The sequence below is a fragment of the Dermochelys coriacea genome, chromosome 18 (assembly GCF_009764565.3).
Source record: "Dermochelys coriacea isolate rDerCor1 chromosome 18, rDerCor1.pri.v4, whole genome shotgun sequence".
Taxonomy (NCBI): domain Eukaryota; kingdom Metazoa; phylum Chordata; order Testudines; family Dermochelyidae; genus Dermochelys; species Dermochelys coriacea.
The window spans coordinates 19,967,763-19,984,686 of NC_050085.1; the positions used below are offsets into that span (position 1 = coordinate 19,967,763).

At 42.5% G+C, this 16,924-nt stretch overlaps 1 protein-coding gene across 4 annotated transcripts in view; it reads right to left on the reverse strand.

The window, feature by feature from the left end:
- Positions 1-16,924, reverse strand: part of MEGF6 (multiple EGF like domains 6) — a 272,172-nt gene that overhangs the window by 253,645 nt on the left and 1,603 nt on the right. For 2 of the 4 annotated variants that reach the window (XM_043499841.1, XM_038376878.2), the window contains exons 2-3: positions 16,329-16,399; positions 186-320 (exon numbers count right to left, since the gene is read on the reverse strand). In XM_043499841.1, the coding sequence (XP_043355776.1) occupies positions 186-320; positions 16,329-16,366 (173 nt within the window). In that variant the 5' untranslated portion in view covers positions 16,367-16,399. Of the gene's footprint in view, positions 1-185; positions 321-7,874; positions 9,004-16,328; positions 16,403-16,924 lie in introns of those variants that run through there. The other 2 variants (XM_043499840.1, XM_038376877.2) reach the window with 2 other exon arrangements.

Genomic DNA, 16,924 nt, shown 5'->3' on the forward strand with positions numbered 1-16,924 from the left:
AGTCAACATTTCAGTCTAATAGCATGCATCTTTATGCGTCTTTCTCGCTGTCATACATGCACACACTTACAGACACACATACACAAGCTTAAGGAAAGTGAGTTAGGTTAGCATTTCCTTTCAGAAGAAAAAAATCTATTTTCATTTGACAAGGGAGAAAAGAAGCACCAGAAAGCAGCACTTACCTCCGTTCATAGCCTATGCACCACAGCTGTCCTCCACAGCCCTGTTTCCACACTTTGACCATTCGAGTGAAAGCTTGGACACATGGCTGCCTGTGCCCCACTACCACCAGCTCTTGCTCCGCACAAACGTTTGGCCTGTCGAATGGAGAGAAGCAGACATATTTATATCTCCCTCAACACCATGGAGTGAACCAGTACTGTGCTTTGACAGCCTGAGAATGAACAGGGTGTGAGTAAGCTATGTTTTTTTGTGAAAGCGTCTCAGAAGATATTCTATACAATATTTATCTACTCATTTAATTTCCACGGGAGGAAATGGAAGAGACATAGCCTCTCAGCTAAGCAGGTCCAAAGCCCTTTGGGGCCTTTTACATCACCAAACACTTAAATTCCTTCTGGGAGCCCCCAGGGAGTCAGTTCAAATCACAGAGCACTGGTTTAATATGCTTATGGTGAGACAGTATACTTACCGAGCAGCGCACCACATTTGGCACTAGCTTCAGTACAAATAATATAATAAAATAACACTAGCACCTCCACTTCAAGAGTGTCTCACTGGAGGACCAAAGGCCTTCATGGATCAGTTAAGTCTCACCTCACCCCATCAGGTAAATATCAGCCTCCAACATGTTAAAGGTGGACGGACTGAGGCAGAGAGATGGTAAATATCTGGACAAAGTTCACACAGTGCGTCAGTGGCAGAGACAGGAATAGGACTCCTGAGTTTAGACTCCCTATACCATGCTTTAACACCTAGCCCCACAACTCTTCCCCACTTGATTATATGTTTAGATCCATAGTGGTCATCCTGCAAAAAGTGTAAAAGTCGCATCTTTTTATACCATTTAACCTGTATTGAAATAACTTTTTATTTCCATTGCAACTTTTATCCAAGGTTCTCAAAGAACTTTATAAACAATTGATTAATTAAGCCAGGCAACACTCCTATGAGATTGATGATAGATAGATAATTGCTTCACCCATCACCCGGTATGCTGCCACCTCCGGCATGAAATGCAGCTGATGTCTCAGAATGCACAGCATCACTATACAGCTTAGAACAGGAAGTAATTGCATTGGGAAGCTCCCTGTAACAGGAAGTAAAAAATGCTGTCTCCAAATGAAAATGTATGGGGAATTATAAGTGATCAGAGTATAATTACTTGAGTGGGAGTTTGAGCAAGAAACCAACGTCAGACACTGTAAGATAGTTTCCATCCTGCCATAACATATACCCAAAATAAGAAGAGAAAAAAATAAACCTATTTAAATATTGCACATTAAAGTTCTTCTGATTATTGTCAAACCAGCATTAAGGCAGGCCAAGAAACTGCTTATGGTGTTTTAAATTGCCAGATTCATAAAGATCAAGATAGTCACCAACAGTAATGGGTTCAGAAATGGAAACTATAACTGACAAATCACTTCCAAGTGCATTTCACAGTTTACAATCCACGGGGAAGGTGCTTCATACTCTCAGAACTTTCAAACCAGGGGAATGAGTAAACTGGGTGCCGTTTTCTTTTATAGCATTCGGAACACGTAAAATTAATCAACAGCTTCAAAAACCGATGACAGTCGAGCAGACATATCAAGAACTCATGCATACTACAAACTTCATTGTCTTAGTGCTTCGCAACCAAATTATTAAAAGATTAAAATATTTTGGTTTCCCGAATGCTAATAAATAATAAGCTGTGTAATCTTTTTTCAAGTATCAGAGGCCCAGAGTTTAAAATTTCTAATACATTTTATTTCTATTTGCTTTTGCCTCTCCACACAAAATAAAATGTTTGCTTATTGTTAAGTTCATGTTACATTTTCCAAAATCCCTCCCACTGAACGGAAGTGATTGGGGTTGATTCCTGGAAAGAACAGGCACATGGGATTTGCCCTATTAGACCAAACCTTTGCTTCAACAAACAAAGAGTTTATATGCTGCTGTTCATTAAAGCTACAATAGCATTGACTAGCAAACATGACTAACTTGAGGTGGATATGCAACTATTACCAAGCAGTAAAAAAAAAAAAAAGGCATTTTCCCCCAGTACATAATAAACCTTTTGGAAGTCAGCCTTAGTTGCCACTGCTAACTTGATTATGGATGGTATGAAATATTTTGAAATCACAAGTTTTGGACAGTGAAGAGTTGAGAATGTTTGGGGATCCATAAATAAGTTACAACTGCATTAGTGTATTACAGCCACAATAGGGCTGGTACAGTGTGAGGTCTACATTTCAGAAAGAGGATTTTTGTTTTGTGTTGGTTGGTGATCTTAACATTTTCTTAGAAAATGTTAATTCTGTATTTGGCATTCCTGCTTGCCGGACTGATTAAACCGGAACTTATTTTAGGAATGAGTTACTTCATATTCTGTTTAAAAAGATAGGTGTCTCTCCCCTCTTGTAGCACCTCCTCCTGGCCGGCTACAGGATTGTATTATAACCAATTTTCAAAGCAATGACTGTGAAGCCAGCAGAGTGGATTCCTAACCTAATTTTGACCATATATGGCACAATGAACATAGATTTAAAAAGTCACAAATTACTGTGCACTGCAACATTTTTTAATGAACAATGAAAATACTTCAGGGATATCAGTACAAAAATTGTATGGTCTGGGGTCACAGGAGTAAACACTGAGTGACTTGTGGGTCTCAGGAGGAAAAAATACTGCCAAGTCCTGCTCTGGTTCACTCTCACCCTGCCTTGCCCTGCTTTCTACAATGGGAATTAAAGTAACGTATTATATCCTGTGCAGCTCCCACCTTTTAAAGTAAATACTAATGTCACCCAACTTCTGACTGATAGGAATTCTCTTAACGGGTCCCAACTGGTTCTTACCATTGAAAAGATTTGATTGTACACTAGTCTAGTTGTACACAAGTACTCTCTTTATTCTGACTATTTCTGGGTGGTGGTTTGGGCAGGTGTTGTTCTGTTTTGAAGCGGTTGTTTTGGTTTGTTCCCATTTCAATCAGATTTCCTCCACAATTAGGAATACAAGAATGGTGATATGGAATCAGAGCACTGGTACACCTAGTCCAGTCTCTTACAGGGCTCAGCACCAAATTCTTCAGAGGTAAAGGTACAAAACTTCCATAATGGACAACAATGCAATGCCTACGGAGGAAATCTCTTTCTAACTCAAGTGGGAATGAATGGTTTATATCCACTATTATTTTTATTCTCTCTGTAACTGTGTATATTCATATTATCCATACAAATGTCTATGTTGTTTTTAGCTCCTGCTAAGCTCTTCACTTCAGAAACATCTTGTGGCAGTAGGTTCCACATGCCAACTATGCATTTTGTAGAACATCTGTTTTCACTTTCCTCCATTTTAAATGTTACTTTTGTGTGTTTTAAGCTGATGTCCCCTTGCTCTCTTATCGTAAGAACGAGTATAGACCTTTATCATGCCCCCTTTTTCACTAAAAGAATCTGAAGCAACAGTAGGTTTACTCATAGCCAAAGCTAGTCATTGCCCTGACCCTTTTCCTGAATTAGAGTAACAGTAGTTACTCTACCATGAAAGATGCATTTTTCAGTGGTTCTCAACCCTATGACTAAGGGTCTGTGAAAGGCTGTTGTTACCATACAACAGTGGTTTACAACCTGTGATCCGCAGTGGGGTCCGCAGACTATGTCTAAGATTTCCAAAGAGGTTAGCACTTCCATTTGAAATTTTGTAGGGGTCTGAAAATGAAAAAAAACACTGCATTAGATCACTAGGGCTATCTGCTTTGTAAGGGCAGGCTTCAGTTCCCCCAAAAGAGGATCCATTCATATTATTATAAACTGACTGGACATCTGATTTGAGCCAAAAAATGTACCAGAGTTTGCAAGAGAAGAGACATACAAGTCAGTATGCCTCTTCTCTGAGGCCCACTAAAGTTACGTATTAAAGAACTAATAGTAATTGTCTTTTTCACAGGAACTGCATTTAGCAAAAAAAAGGAAGTTTGAATCTTTTCAGACAAGGCTCTATAAGCCTTTTCAGCAGTAGTGAACTGGAGCCGGTTCGCACCGGTTCGCAAGAACCGGTTGTTAAATTTTGAAGCAGTTTTAGAACCGGTTTAGAAGCGGTTAACCCGCTTCCCTGCTGGGGGCGCTGAGGCTTTGATGGGCTCCGGCCGGGAAGTGATGTAATTCCTCCTCCAGTCGCCAGGGGCGCTGCGCTGCAGGAGCCACGTGGGCTGCTGCCTGAGCCTGGGCACAAGCCCTGTTGCTGCTGCTGTTCCCCTTACCCCTGGCCCTGGGGCTCCCGCTGCTGCCTGGTGGGTCCCCGGCTGCTCTGCTGAGCCGAGGCTGCGTCCTGCTGCTCTGAGCTGCTCTCCCCGTGAGCACCCACCACCCTGCCTGCAGCCAGCCCCCGTCTCCAGCCACCCCCGCACCCACTGCCCTGCCTGCAGCCAACCCCTGCCGCACCCCCTGCCCTGCCTGCAGCCACCCCCGCACCCCCGGCCCGCAGCCAGCCCCTGCCTCCAGCCACCCCCGCACCCACTGCCTGCAGCCAGCCCCTGTCTCCAGCCAGCCTCGCACCCCCGCCTCCAGCTAGCCCTGCCCCACGCCCACTGGTGCCCTGCAGTAACCCTGCACACCTGCTTCAATGAGGGGGGCAGGGAGCAGCTGGGACCCACACATGTGCACACCCTAGGGTGACCAGACAGCAAGTGTGAAAAATCAGGACGGGGGTGGGGGTGGGAGGGTAATAGGAGCCTATATAAGAAAAAGACCCCAAAATCGGGACTGTCCCTATAAAATCGGGACATCTGGTCACCCTAGCACACCCCCAGGGAGTAGCGAGGACCTACACATGTGAAACGGAGCTCATTTCTAGTTCCGGCCCATCTTTTTTTAAAAAGAACTTTAGGCAGGGTTAACATACATCCATATTTTCCCAGACAGGTCAGGCTTTTTGGTTCTTAAATCACTGTCCGGGAGGAATTTTTAAATTTTAAAAATTCCTCCCGGGAAAATACGGATGTATGGTAACCCTGTTACCATAAAAAAAAAATACATACTAGGGCACATCTCTTAAATCAGAACTTTTTATAGGGAACCGGTTATTAAGATTTTGGCAGCTCGTCACTGGAGCAGCCCGAGCAGCAGGACGCAGCCCCGGCCCAGCAGAGCAGCCGGGGACCCACCAGGCAGCAGCGGGAGCCCCAGGGCCAGGGGAGCATCAGCAGCACCAGGGCTCGTGCCCAGGGCCAGGCAGCAGCCCACGTGGCTCTCACAGCGCAGCGCCCCCGGTGGCCGGAGGAGGAATTAAATCACTTCCCGGCCTGAGCCCATCAAAGCCTCAGCGCCCCCTGCAGGGAAGCGGGTTAACAACCGGTTCTAAAACTGCTTCAAAATTTAACAACTGGTTCGCGCGAACCGGGTCCAGCTCACCACTGGGCACATCCCTTAAATCAGAACTTTTTATAGGGAACCGGTTGTTAAGATTTTGGCCACTCATCACTGCTTTTCAGTAAATATGTGGTCTGACAGTGCTCTCTGCTTGGACTGTGAAAAATATTTCAAAATCATAAAGCAAATAAACGTGTTCTGAATAGCAATTATTCACATCTGTCTCCCTAGGCAGAAGCTTACCTTATAGCTGTTAACACTCTTCAAATGCACAGTACCTCTAGGCAAGGTGAACCTCTATGAAAGATCCAACAACTACTTGTCCACTAATCCCCGACAGGTATATTTTTCTTTTAGGGACTTTTAAGAAAGAGCACCTTAAGAAAGAACAAGAGTCAAAGAGGAGGCAATTTTCTTGTGGGCCAGGATTTCAAAATGTATGGTAGGATCCATGTTCATCCACTCTCAATTATTCCAAAATATATGAGCTTTATTTACAGGTTAACAGATTATTTTTCTAACGACATCCTCACAAATCCCACCTGAGATCCTCCTGCCTCTGACATGATCACCAGAAGTAATGAGTCTGCCACTAGACTTAAACATGGATTGTGTTGATGCTGCAAAAGTCAGAATAGAGCTCTCAGCCCTGTCGGCATCAGTGCATTTAGAAGATAGCGAGCTGAGTACAAACTTCCTTTAGTGAGTAAGGTGATCAATTCTGATTGAGTTAGAGAGCGGGTCTATTGAGTGAGTAGGTGCCATTTTTGCCTAACCACTTTTCTGACTAACGGGGCTTCAATAAATATTAATTTGTTGTTTTAATTTTAGAAGGGGTAGCAAACAGTCTGTGAATTAATGAGATTTGGGAGCAATCTGTTGGGTTTTTTTCCACTTCGGTGGTTATGGTTCCCCAAAAGAGCCTATGCATTTAAAAAAAAAAAAAAGTTCTATAGCAGCAGACTAACTCAATAATTCAGACATGAAGAAGTATAGCAATTCCAGCTGGCATCTTACTGCTCCAAGACATTCAATTTCAATACTGTTACAGAAAGCCTGAAAATGCCTTTTGGATTAATGATGTGTTTCCCCAATAGCTTTGCCTTAAAATCCTGGCCTGTTGTTCTCACATGTGGCCACTGAAGAGCTATTCAGTTAGCCAAGCCTCATATACATCAGTTCACCAGACCCCAGTCACAGACGGACGGAGGTCGGGGAAGCAGTTGTTATTTTGCTAGTATCTCCTTTTCCAAAAGGCAACAAATCCATCCACATAACAACTATCAAAACTTGCATTTGCAGATGACTGAAGGGCAATCTACAGAATGGTATTGCCCTGCGTGTTCTTTGCTATTTACTTTAAAATGCCTCACCCCTTAGCTGTATGCACATCCAAAAAGGAAGAACTAAAAAGAACCACAAGAATGCGGCTGGCAGCAGCAACGTTTCTGGAGTAATTTATTGCCGTGAAGGAGAGTTTTTGTGTGCACCGAACAGTGGTTTTGTGTCTCAAGAGTATTGTCAGCAGTGCTCTGTTGGGAATTACGTTGCTCAATTAAATTCAGCACTTCCCATTCTCTGGCATCTTCTAGTTTTGAATACACTGGCACCCATCTCATTTCTAGTACCTGACCCAACAATCCCTAACCGGCACTGCTGGGAAGATCATATGAAATTCTTTACACAAGAAGAAAGATATCTTTGCAATAATTTTCCAAAACACATCTACTGAACAGGAGTGCCTCCCTCCCCAGTAACAGAGTTACTGATACAGGGAAAAGATGGTTTGGGTTTATTTCATTGCACAATACTAGTTTAATTTACAAAGAAAAGCAGAGAGATCCCCCTGCATGGAGAGATCTTCTCTGGGCAGGATATCAAACTTGTAAGGAAATTTTCCCAGAGGATCCACACAGCTAATGCCAAACTAAAGCTGTAACATTTCATTAAAAAATACGGGGCTCAGTGCCTCTAGATTAAGAGCAGGAGGAAAAAAGGTGATTACAAAGAGGAATGTGATAAGAAAAGAGAAATAAAGAAGAGGGTATTATAAAAGCAGCAGTCATAGGAAAACAGTCTTCAGACTATATAATTACATTTCATACTCACACACTATCTACGTCTCAATAAGAAAAAAAAATCCAAGCATCTCCTACAGGCAAAGGGAAGCATCCATACTTTTCAAATCCCTGTTTGCCTTTGTTCTATGCACACTTGTGACCAGGGAAAACTGAAAAAAAATGAAACTTTTTTTAAATTGCATATAGCAGTTTCTCCCTTAAATATTTGCTGACCTGACCAAGCCGATGAGACTCTTCACTCAGTACTTACATAAGGGGCTGTAGTTTCTTCCCATAGGTGAACGGACGTACTAGCAGGGTGAGAATGAATGATAGCACCAACACGTGTAGCTCCATTGCTGCTGCTCCCTTCCCTTCCCTTCCCAGGGTGGCTCTGGTGGATGCCTAGAAAGTTTTACAGCCTTCCCAAGTGAGAGGCTGGCAAGCGTCTCTTCCTCAAAGAAAAATGTTCATGATTACCTCCTGACTTTGCCAGTTTTGCCTTTGCTGACAAAGAACAACGCTATGGGAACACACACTGATTCTTGCTGGGGTCCACTGGAAAAGCAGATTTATCACTCTTGGACTTTTCCTCCTAAAGGCAGTTTCCCCTGTATCTTCAGTCCAAGGGAAGTGATGACAATGCCAGTGGTCTCAGAGCTTTTCGAAAACCCAAACCTGGCTCCTTAGCTTCTCTTGATAGTATTAAATTATGCTGAGGTGGCTTTTTCTTCTGGCATTTACTTTCTAAGGAGATCCAGAAAGCCAGTGGCTTACAAAATCTGGGTTCAGTCCAGCAGCGAAGTCCCATGTAGGTTTGATTGGTTTGGTGTCCTGATCCACTTCACAAGGCAATATATAACCCAACTCTGAGGATGGGAGCTCCCACAGAGAAATCCACCTCCCTGAAGACAGAATTCCCAGCCCCCTTTCAGCAATGGGCAGAGATTTCCATTAACCCTCACTGCACACCCTAAGACATCCTCCCTCCATCAACCTCCACCTTTCTCCTGGCAGGAGACTCACTCTCTTACACACACTCGCTTCGAAAGCGGCAGCTCTTCTATCCCCCCTGCACTACAGACCAACAAAACTTTCTTCTTGCCTTTCCCAGGTCTGTCTTTCATTCACATGCTCTCTTGTTTCTTTCTCGCTGACAGTCAGAAATCCCTCCCACCAGCCATGCCCAACCGTGAGGAGAGGAAGGGGAGGGGGGGAACCCAGCAGAAGCGCAGCAGAAATAATTTCATTTTGCTGATCAAAAGGCAATTCTTTTGCTGGACCCACTGCCAACTCCCAAAGCTTTGCACACCCTCCCGCCCCCAAAGACAAGTCTAAAAGAGTCACTGAGATCCAAGCTTTCCTGCACATCTAGAACAGATAAGGCAGCTCACAACTCTTCCAAGAGAAATTCTGATGGGGGTGTGTGAAGGCTGACAGGGACAGGCAGGAAGAACACTTTGATGGCTGGAGGGTTAATAGGTATGCAAGTGCCTTGCTCACAAATCCTGTTATTTAGTGCATTGTTTGCTAAAGTGCATCTGGGGTGTGGGGCAAGATTAAAATTATAATTAAAATAATACATAAATCTGGATCCAAGGGGAAATCATTCCAAAATAGCTGGGCAAAGTGGGGGAGAGAAGGGATTAGACTAATTCGTTATTTGCCCTCTACTAGTTAATTGTCCCTCCTGCAAAAGAAAACTAAATGAGCAGTGGGGTTTGATGGGAGTTAGATCTGCATGGGAGAGGGAAGCTGTGTTTTATTGGGGGTTGACCTCTGCTGGCTCAGGGGTAAGGCTGTTATTTAATTTTATTTTTGTCATTGTAACTTGTGGCTGAGGTGCCTAGAGGCCCTGTTTTATTATTTATAAATCCAAATAAACAAACACAGTGGCCTTCTGCTGTCCCTGTTCAGCATGCTTCTCACTACCTCACCTTCTCTTTTCTTCAAACATTGCTCTATGGCCAAGCGCTCTTTAGAACTTTTATTTTAGTTCATACTTGGCAAGCAGAAAACATACCCCACCTGCACTAGACATTTTGGTTTGGCCCAAATGTGAAGTTTCACTCAAAGTCATAAGCGCATTTTATCTATTTAGTCTGGAATGGTTCTGAGAGCAGGACTCACTCAGGGAATGGAGTATTGAGACTGACTTCTAGTTCATTGATTCCCACCAAACACAGCTCACTAGGGACTAAATTGTGTTGCCATCCAATGACTGTTAACTAGCCAGTGTGAAATTAGTTGGTAGGTCTCAATCCAATTCCCAATTGAACTAGTGTTACTCCCCACCCCACCAAAAAAAAAAAAATAAAGCATCACAAGTGGCATTAATTGTCCTGTTATTGTCAGTCTCAGAAGACGTGCTGAGGATTAAATGGGCTAAAAAGACTGAGCTTCCTGCTTGCCCCTAGGGATGGTTCCTTCAGATAGGGCTGAGGCACATTGGCTGGTACAAGAGGAGTGGGGAGAGCAGACAAGAAGTGTGAAAGCGATACAGTAACAAACACCCAAGTGAGGAGCTGTCTGATAAAAGCTGCATTTCAAAAAGGGGTGGGGAATCAACGAGGGAGAGGGAGGTGAACAGACTGGTCCACAGAGCTGGGGAGTCCTCAGCAAAGGACTGACCTTCTGTACAAGAAAGCAATGAGGAGTGCAGGAAGACGGAGGGAGAGTCTGCTGGAGTGAGACTTCCAGCCCCAGCTGGTTCAGCATTCAGGAATTAATGCACCTAGAGGAAGATTGGAACCCCACTGGGCTGAACACACTGTAAGAGATTGTCCCTGCCCCAAAGAATTTATGGAAATGTGATGTGAGATGATTTTATATTTGCTGGATTGAACTCACCCCAAAACCAGCTTCACTAGACACTCCCCAGCACCCACCTATACTTCTCCAGAGGAACAACGGGTTACCCAGCTCTTTCCGTAAAGATAGAGAGAATCTTTTTGTGAGCAAGTGGGCAGAAGCTTCTGAATGACCCTGAAACTCAAACTCTCTAGTGCATGGTGTGTGAATGCCAGTGTACTGCTATGGTAAGAAAATGGGGGCCCGTGGGGAATGCTCCTAGACCTAATTATGTCTTTGAGGAACGCAACTCGCATTTGCTGTGTACATAGTCTTGTTATTACTGCTCTTCTAGGCATAGAACTTACTGTGGCACTTAGAAAATAAAAATATGTAGGGTTCCTGGCTCAGGAAGAGCAAGGTGATGACATGTGGGCATTGCACATGTTGATGAATTTGGAGTAACATAGTAGTACTCTAGGGGCAAGTTAGAAAAATAACAATTGCTTTTGTTAACAGCTAACTGTATCCAGTTGAAGAAGATGGAAAAGAAACAACTTCTGCAAATAGCTGGCTTTACACATTAATCCTTTCATAAGTGTCCCATCTTTACAGCTATGTGTGTAACATTGTCCCTTAGGAACTAAGTAGCTGTCTGGGCCAACAGCTGGGACTTTGATATTTTCTGTTTTAAAAAAGGGACATGGCTATGTAAAAATTCTATTGTTAAAACTTCAGAGTGTAAGTCAGCGCAATAAGAAAATTCAAGCACTCATTTTCTTCTCAGGACCCTGAAGCCTTGGGTGAAATTACATTGATTTCTTAAAGGGAAACTGTAAAACTATTTAGATCCTAAAATTGCTTCTTGAAAGCAGCAGGTAAATTCTACTGAGTATCTTTTGTAAATTATCTTCATATTTAATTTCTGAAGTGTTGTTCAAATCTGAAAAATAACTTTGTTAAAATGGCATTGTGGAATTCTACATTGGTCTTTCAAGGACTCCAGATCAAATTTGCTCAATTTACAAGAAGAAAGATGTTCCAAATCTCAAAACCAATAACCTCAACCTGGGATCTGAAATTCATATCAGTTCCTTCTGGCTCATGCATCACCAGTCAAATAGATTCTTCATGAAAAATCTTCCTTCAATTACACCTCTGCATCACCAGTAAGAACATAAGAATGGCCAAACTGGGTCAGGCCAATGATCCATCTGGCCCAGTATAGAATCATAGAACTAGAAGGGACCTCGAGAGGTCATCTAGTCCAGTCCCCTGCACTCACAACAGGACTAAGTATTATCTAGACCATCCCTGACAGGCGTTTATCTAACCTGCTCTTAAAAAGTATTCTTCCTTCTGACAGTGGGTGGTGGCAAATGCTTGAAAGGGAATAAACAGAACATGCCAATTAACAAGAGATCCATCCCCTGTCATCTAGTCCCAGATTCTGGCAGTCAGAGGCTTAGAGACACACAGAGCATGGGGTTGCATCCCTGATCCTCTTGGCCAATGATGGATATATTCGCCATGAATTTATCTCATTCTTTTTTTAACCCAATTATTCTTTTGGCCTTCACAACATCCCCTGGCAATGAGTTCCACAGGCTGACTGTGTATTGTGTGAAGAAGTACTCCCTTATGTTTGTTTTAAACCTGCTGCCTATTAATTTCATTGGGTGACCCCTAATTCTTGTGTTATGTAAAAGGGTAAATAACACTTCCTCATTCACTTTCTCTGCACCACTCATGATTTCATAGTCATTTATCATATCCCCACTTAGTCGTCTCTTTAAGCTGAATGGTCCCCGTCTTTTTAATCTCTCCTCCTATGGAAGCTGTTCCATACCCCTAATCATTGTTGTTGTCCTTCTCTGTACTTTTTCCCAATTGGAATATATCTTTTCTGACATGGGGCGACCAGAACTGCACACAGTATTCAAGGTGTGAGCATAATATGGATTTATATACATATTTTCTGTCTTCTGATTTTCTATTAATGCTGATATAGTCTGTGCTCAGTTAAACCTTTGCTGCCAAACTGTTTTTACTATGATCCCATTTACAGGTGTTTAAATTTATTACTGTGAGTTGTCCTGTTCATTTCAATAGGGCTATTCATGGTAGTAAAGTTAATCATCCAACTGTTTGCAGAATCAGGGCCTATGAGTGAATGAGTACAAATTAGACCATTATGAAACTGCACCTGATCAGGGCTTCACACTCCTGCAACTGGTGCTTAGTAAACAATTCTGGTGATGATGCACAAAAACCAGACTTCAGCTCACTCTCACCTGTGCTGTTCTGCAGGTTTAAAGGAAGTTGAAAGCACTGAAGACTTATCTTAGTCACGGAAAAGAGCAGCTCTGATTCCGAATACAAACAAGGGGCAGATCTGTGAAGCATAAGGTGCCTGAATGCTTCTGGGTTAACTCACTAGCTCAGGAAGGATCAATGCCACTTCAGAGTCTCTTTTCAGGCCCTTGCCTCAGGGAACAATTTATTGGTTAAAGAGAAAACAAACAAAAACACCAAAATAAAGTCGTTTCCCCTGTCCAACATGGGCTATAGTTCCTAAAGGCTTTTCCCTCATCTCTCTCAGCCCTTCCAGGACCTTGCCCTATCAAAGGGACTCCTGCAGGAGCCCACCGGCTCCCTGCAATTCTCACTCTCCAGGCCTTCTACCTGTGAGTCATTTAAAAGCTGAGTTCTTTCACCTACAGTTCTCTAGCTCAACTGATCCCTTGCTGGCCTTTATAGACTAGGGCCCCAGTTTTTAAAGGTATTTAGGCATTGCTGTGCTCAGCACTGCAATGCTTAACAGATTTACATGCCTAAATCTCATTTTCAAAAGGGATTTAGGTGCTTAGGAGCATAAATCACATTGACTTTAAAACTCGGGGCCTTGGTACTCTTCAAGCTATCACATGACTCCTACCCCACAACCTCAACTGGAAGGCAACTGATCAATTTACTCTGTGCAAGCACCATTTTTACAGTCACTTTTTTGGACTAGAATCACACTTTAATCATTAACAAAAAACACTGGCTGGATATTCCACAACCTAATGAAGTCTGACCTCTGCTTTGCCATGGATCCCATCCCTTCATTAGCCTGGAAAGAACTGCATTGTCTTTTTGACTAAGGAAAGACATTCAAAGCTTTGGAGACATGAGGTACAAGAAATTTTTTACTCCTAGGATTGTAAAAAATGAAGGAACAGCAATTGCAATGCTCTAAATCAATTTACCCTCTAATCCAATTTAAGAATATGGAGACAAAGTTCAGTTTGTGGACTATATACTTTTTAGTGGCTAGCTCCCTCTTGTGTATTTGGAAGGTACATGCAGCTTATAAGAATGGATTCAGTTCTTTAGTTTAGTGAGCTGTAGCTCATGAAAGCTTATGCTCAAATAAATTTGTTAGTCTCTAAGGTGCCACAAGTACTCCTTTAGTTTAGGGAGTCCGTTATCTCCACCAAACATGAAAACGCATCATCAAGGATCTACAACCTATCCTGAAGAACGACCCATCACTCTCACAGATCTTGGGAGACAGGCCAGTCCTTGCTTACAGACAGCCCCCCAACCTGAAGCAAATACTCACCAGCAACCACACAACACAACCACTAACCCAGGAACCTATCCTTGCAACAAAGCCCGTTGCCAACTCTGTCCACATATCTATTCAGGGGACACCATCATAGGGCCTAATCACATCAGCCACATTATCAGAGGCTCGTTCACCTGCGCATCTACCAATGTGATCTATGCCATCATGTGCCAGCAATGCCCCTCTGCCATGTACATTGGTCAAACTGGACAGTCTCTACGTAAAAGAATAAATGGACACAAATCAGACGTCAAGAATTATAACATTCAAAAACCAGTCGGAGAACACTTCAATCTCTCTGGTCACTCGATTACAGACCTAAGAGTGGCAATTCTTCAATAAAAAACCTTCAGATACAGACTCCAGGGAGAGCCTGCTGAATCGGAATTAATTTGCAAACTGGATTCAATTAACTTAGGCTTGAATAGAGACTGGGAATGGATGAGTCATTACACAAAGTAAAACTATTTCCCCATGTTTATTCCCCCACCTCCACCCCCCACTGTTCCTCAGACATTCTTAAAAAGAAAAGGAGTACTTGTGGCACCTTAGAGACTAACAAATTTATTAGAGCATAAGCTTTCGTGAGCTACAGCTCACTTCATTGGATGAGCTGTAGCTCACGAAAGCTTATGCTCTAATAAATTTGTTAGTCTCTAAGGTGCCACAAGTACTCCTTTTCTTTTTGCGAATACAGACTAACACGGCTGCTACTCTGAAATCAGACATTCTTGTCAACTATTGGAAATGGCCCACCTTGATTATCACTACAAAAGGTTTTCTACCCCCCCCCCCCCCGCCCTCCTGCTGGTAATAGCTCATCTTAAGTGATCACTCTCCTTACAGGTTTCAGAGTAGCAGCCCTGTTAGTCTGTATTCGCAAAAAGAAAAGGAGGACTTGTGGCACCTTAGAGACTAACAAATTTATTAGAGCATAAGCTTTCGTGAGCTACAGCTCACTTCATCGGATGCGAATACAGACTAACACGGCTGGTACTCTGTGACCTACACAGTGTGGCTGTTCCCTGTAGGGTTGTCTGGGAAGAGAAGGTGACACTACAATAGAGAAAGCCCTGCTTTAAACACCCAAGATTTGGGCAGTTAATGTTATTGAACATGAGGCCAATTCTACAACCCTTACGTTAGTAGCCTTAGCGAAGACTATGGGTGTACTTCCATAAATAAAGAGTTGAATAAGGATTTCAAGAATGAACTTAACTTAGGAAACACGTATGAAAGATGAATGTCTGAAATCCAATACATTGTATGTCAAGTCTCTTGAATATGTTTTCAGTTTTTACTGTCTTCTAGCACAATTGTCTGCTAAAAATATCATCTTCTGGCACAAAGTATAGTAACCCTGGAAAGTAGTAACAGAGTTACAATATGGGCTGATAAACAGTATATATGGAATCTGCAAACAGGGAACTGAAAAAAAAAAAATCTACATGCTTTGATACCCAACTATTGAATCTTGACTATCAAATAGAGGAAACACAGTACACTGTACAGCATGCTGGACTTAAAACTCTACCCGACTCTACCATTGACTCATTATGTGACCTTGGGCAAATCACTTATCCTGTCTGTGTTTACCCATTGGTAAAATGAGAACAGTGATACTTACCCATCTTTGTAAAGCTCTTTAGGATGTATAGATGAAGCATGCTACATAAACGGTAAGCATTATTCCCATGTTCTTATCTCCTGGAATATTTATACTTATGGTCATTTGATAATTGCTCAGTTTGTTATGCTTTCCCCTCCAGTTTTGACTCAACATATATTGTATGGCTTAACTTATATCTGCTTATTAATTGATACATATCTGATTGCTTGTTAACAAGATTGATAAAATAAATAACCACTGGAGCACAGTAGGTAGTGTAATCTCAGAGTTTCAGAGTAGTAGCGTGTTAGTCTGTATTCGCAAAAAGAAAAGGAGTACTTGTGGCACCTTAGAGACTAACAAATTTATTTGCGCATAAGCTTTCATGACCTACAGCTCACTTCATCGGATGCATTTGGTGGAAAATACAGAGGGGAGATTTATATAGACACACAGAGAACATGAAACAATGGGTTTTATCATACACACTGTAAGGAGTGCATCCGATGCATCCGATGAAGTGAGCTGTAGCTCACGAAAGCTTATGCTCTAATAAATTTGTTAGTCTCTAAGGTGCCACCAGTACTCCTTTTCTGTAAGGAGAGTGATCACTTAAGATAAGCCATCAGCAGCAGCGGGGGGGGGGAGGAAAACCTTTCATGGTGACAAGCAAGGTAGGCTATTTCCAGCAGTTATCTCAGAGTGTTACTTACAGAAAAGCAGGGTTTGGTTTGGCCAGGGAATCCAGCATTTCCAGGATGGTTGTGATGAGTTATACTGCCATCTGCTGATAGAAACGTGATCACTTTTAACAAAGACAAGAAAAACTGACCCCAACAGTTCAATGTATTTTAATATATTGTGGATGAGAGTTTTTTGTATCTTTATAAATGTTTGATTATTAAAAAAAATAAAGGAAAAGCCTATTCTTATTTAGTGCTCTTAAGGGGGCCCCAGACAGTTTATTAAAAACTAAAATACAGGCTGAAAAAAAAAAAAAAGATTGGCACCTTCTTCCCCCTAATAACATGGTGCTAGTGTCAGTGTCTCTCAATCCTGATGCCTCTAAATTCTGTCTCCATGACTTTCCCTGCAGCTCCTGCCATATGGAACCACCTTCATGGATCTGACTCATCGGCTTTCCAACACTTCAAATCTCATCTGAAAACATTATTTACTCCGATGAAGTGAGCTGTAGCTCACGAAAGCTTATGCTCTAATAAATTTGTTAGTCTCTAAGGTGCCACGGGTACTCCTTTTCTTTTTTCCCCTCCTTTAGACTTTTCATTTCTCCTTCTCCCTCTATTAT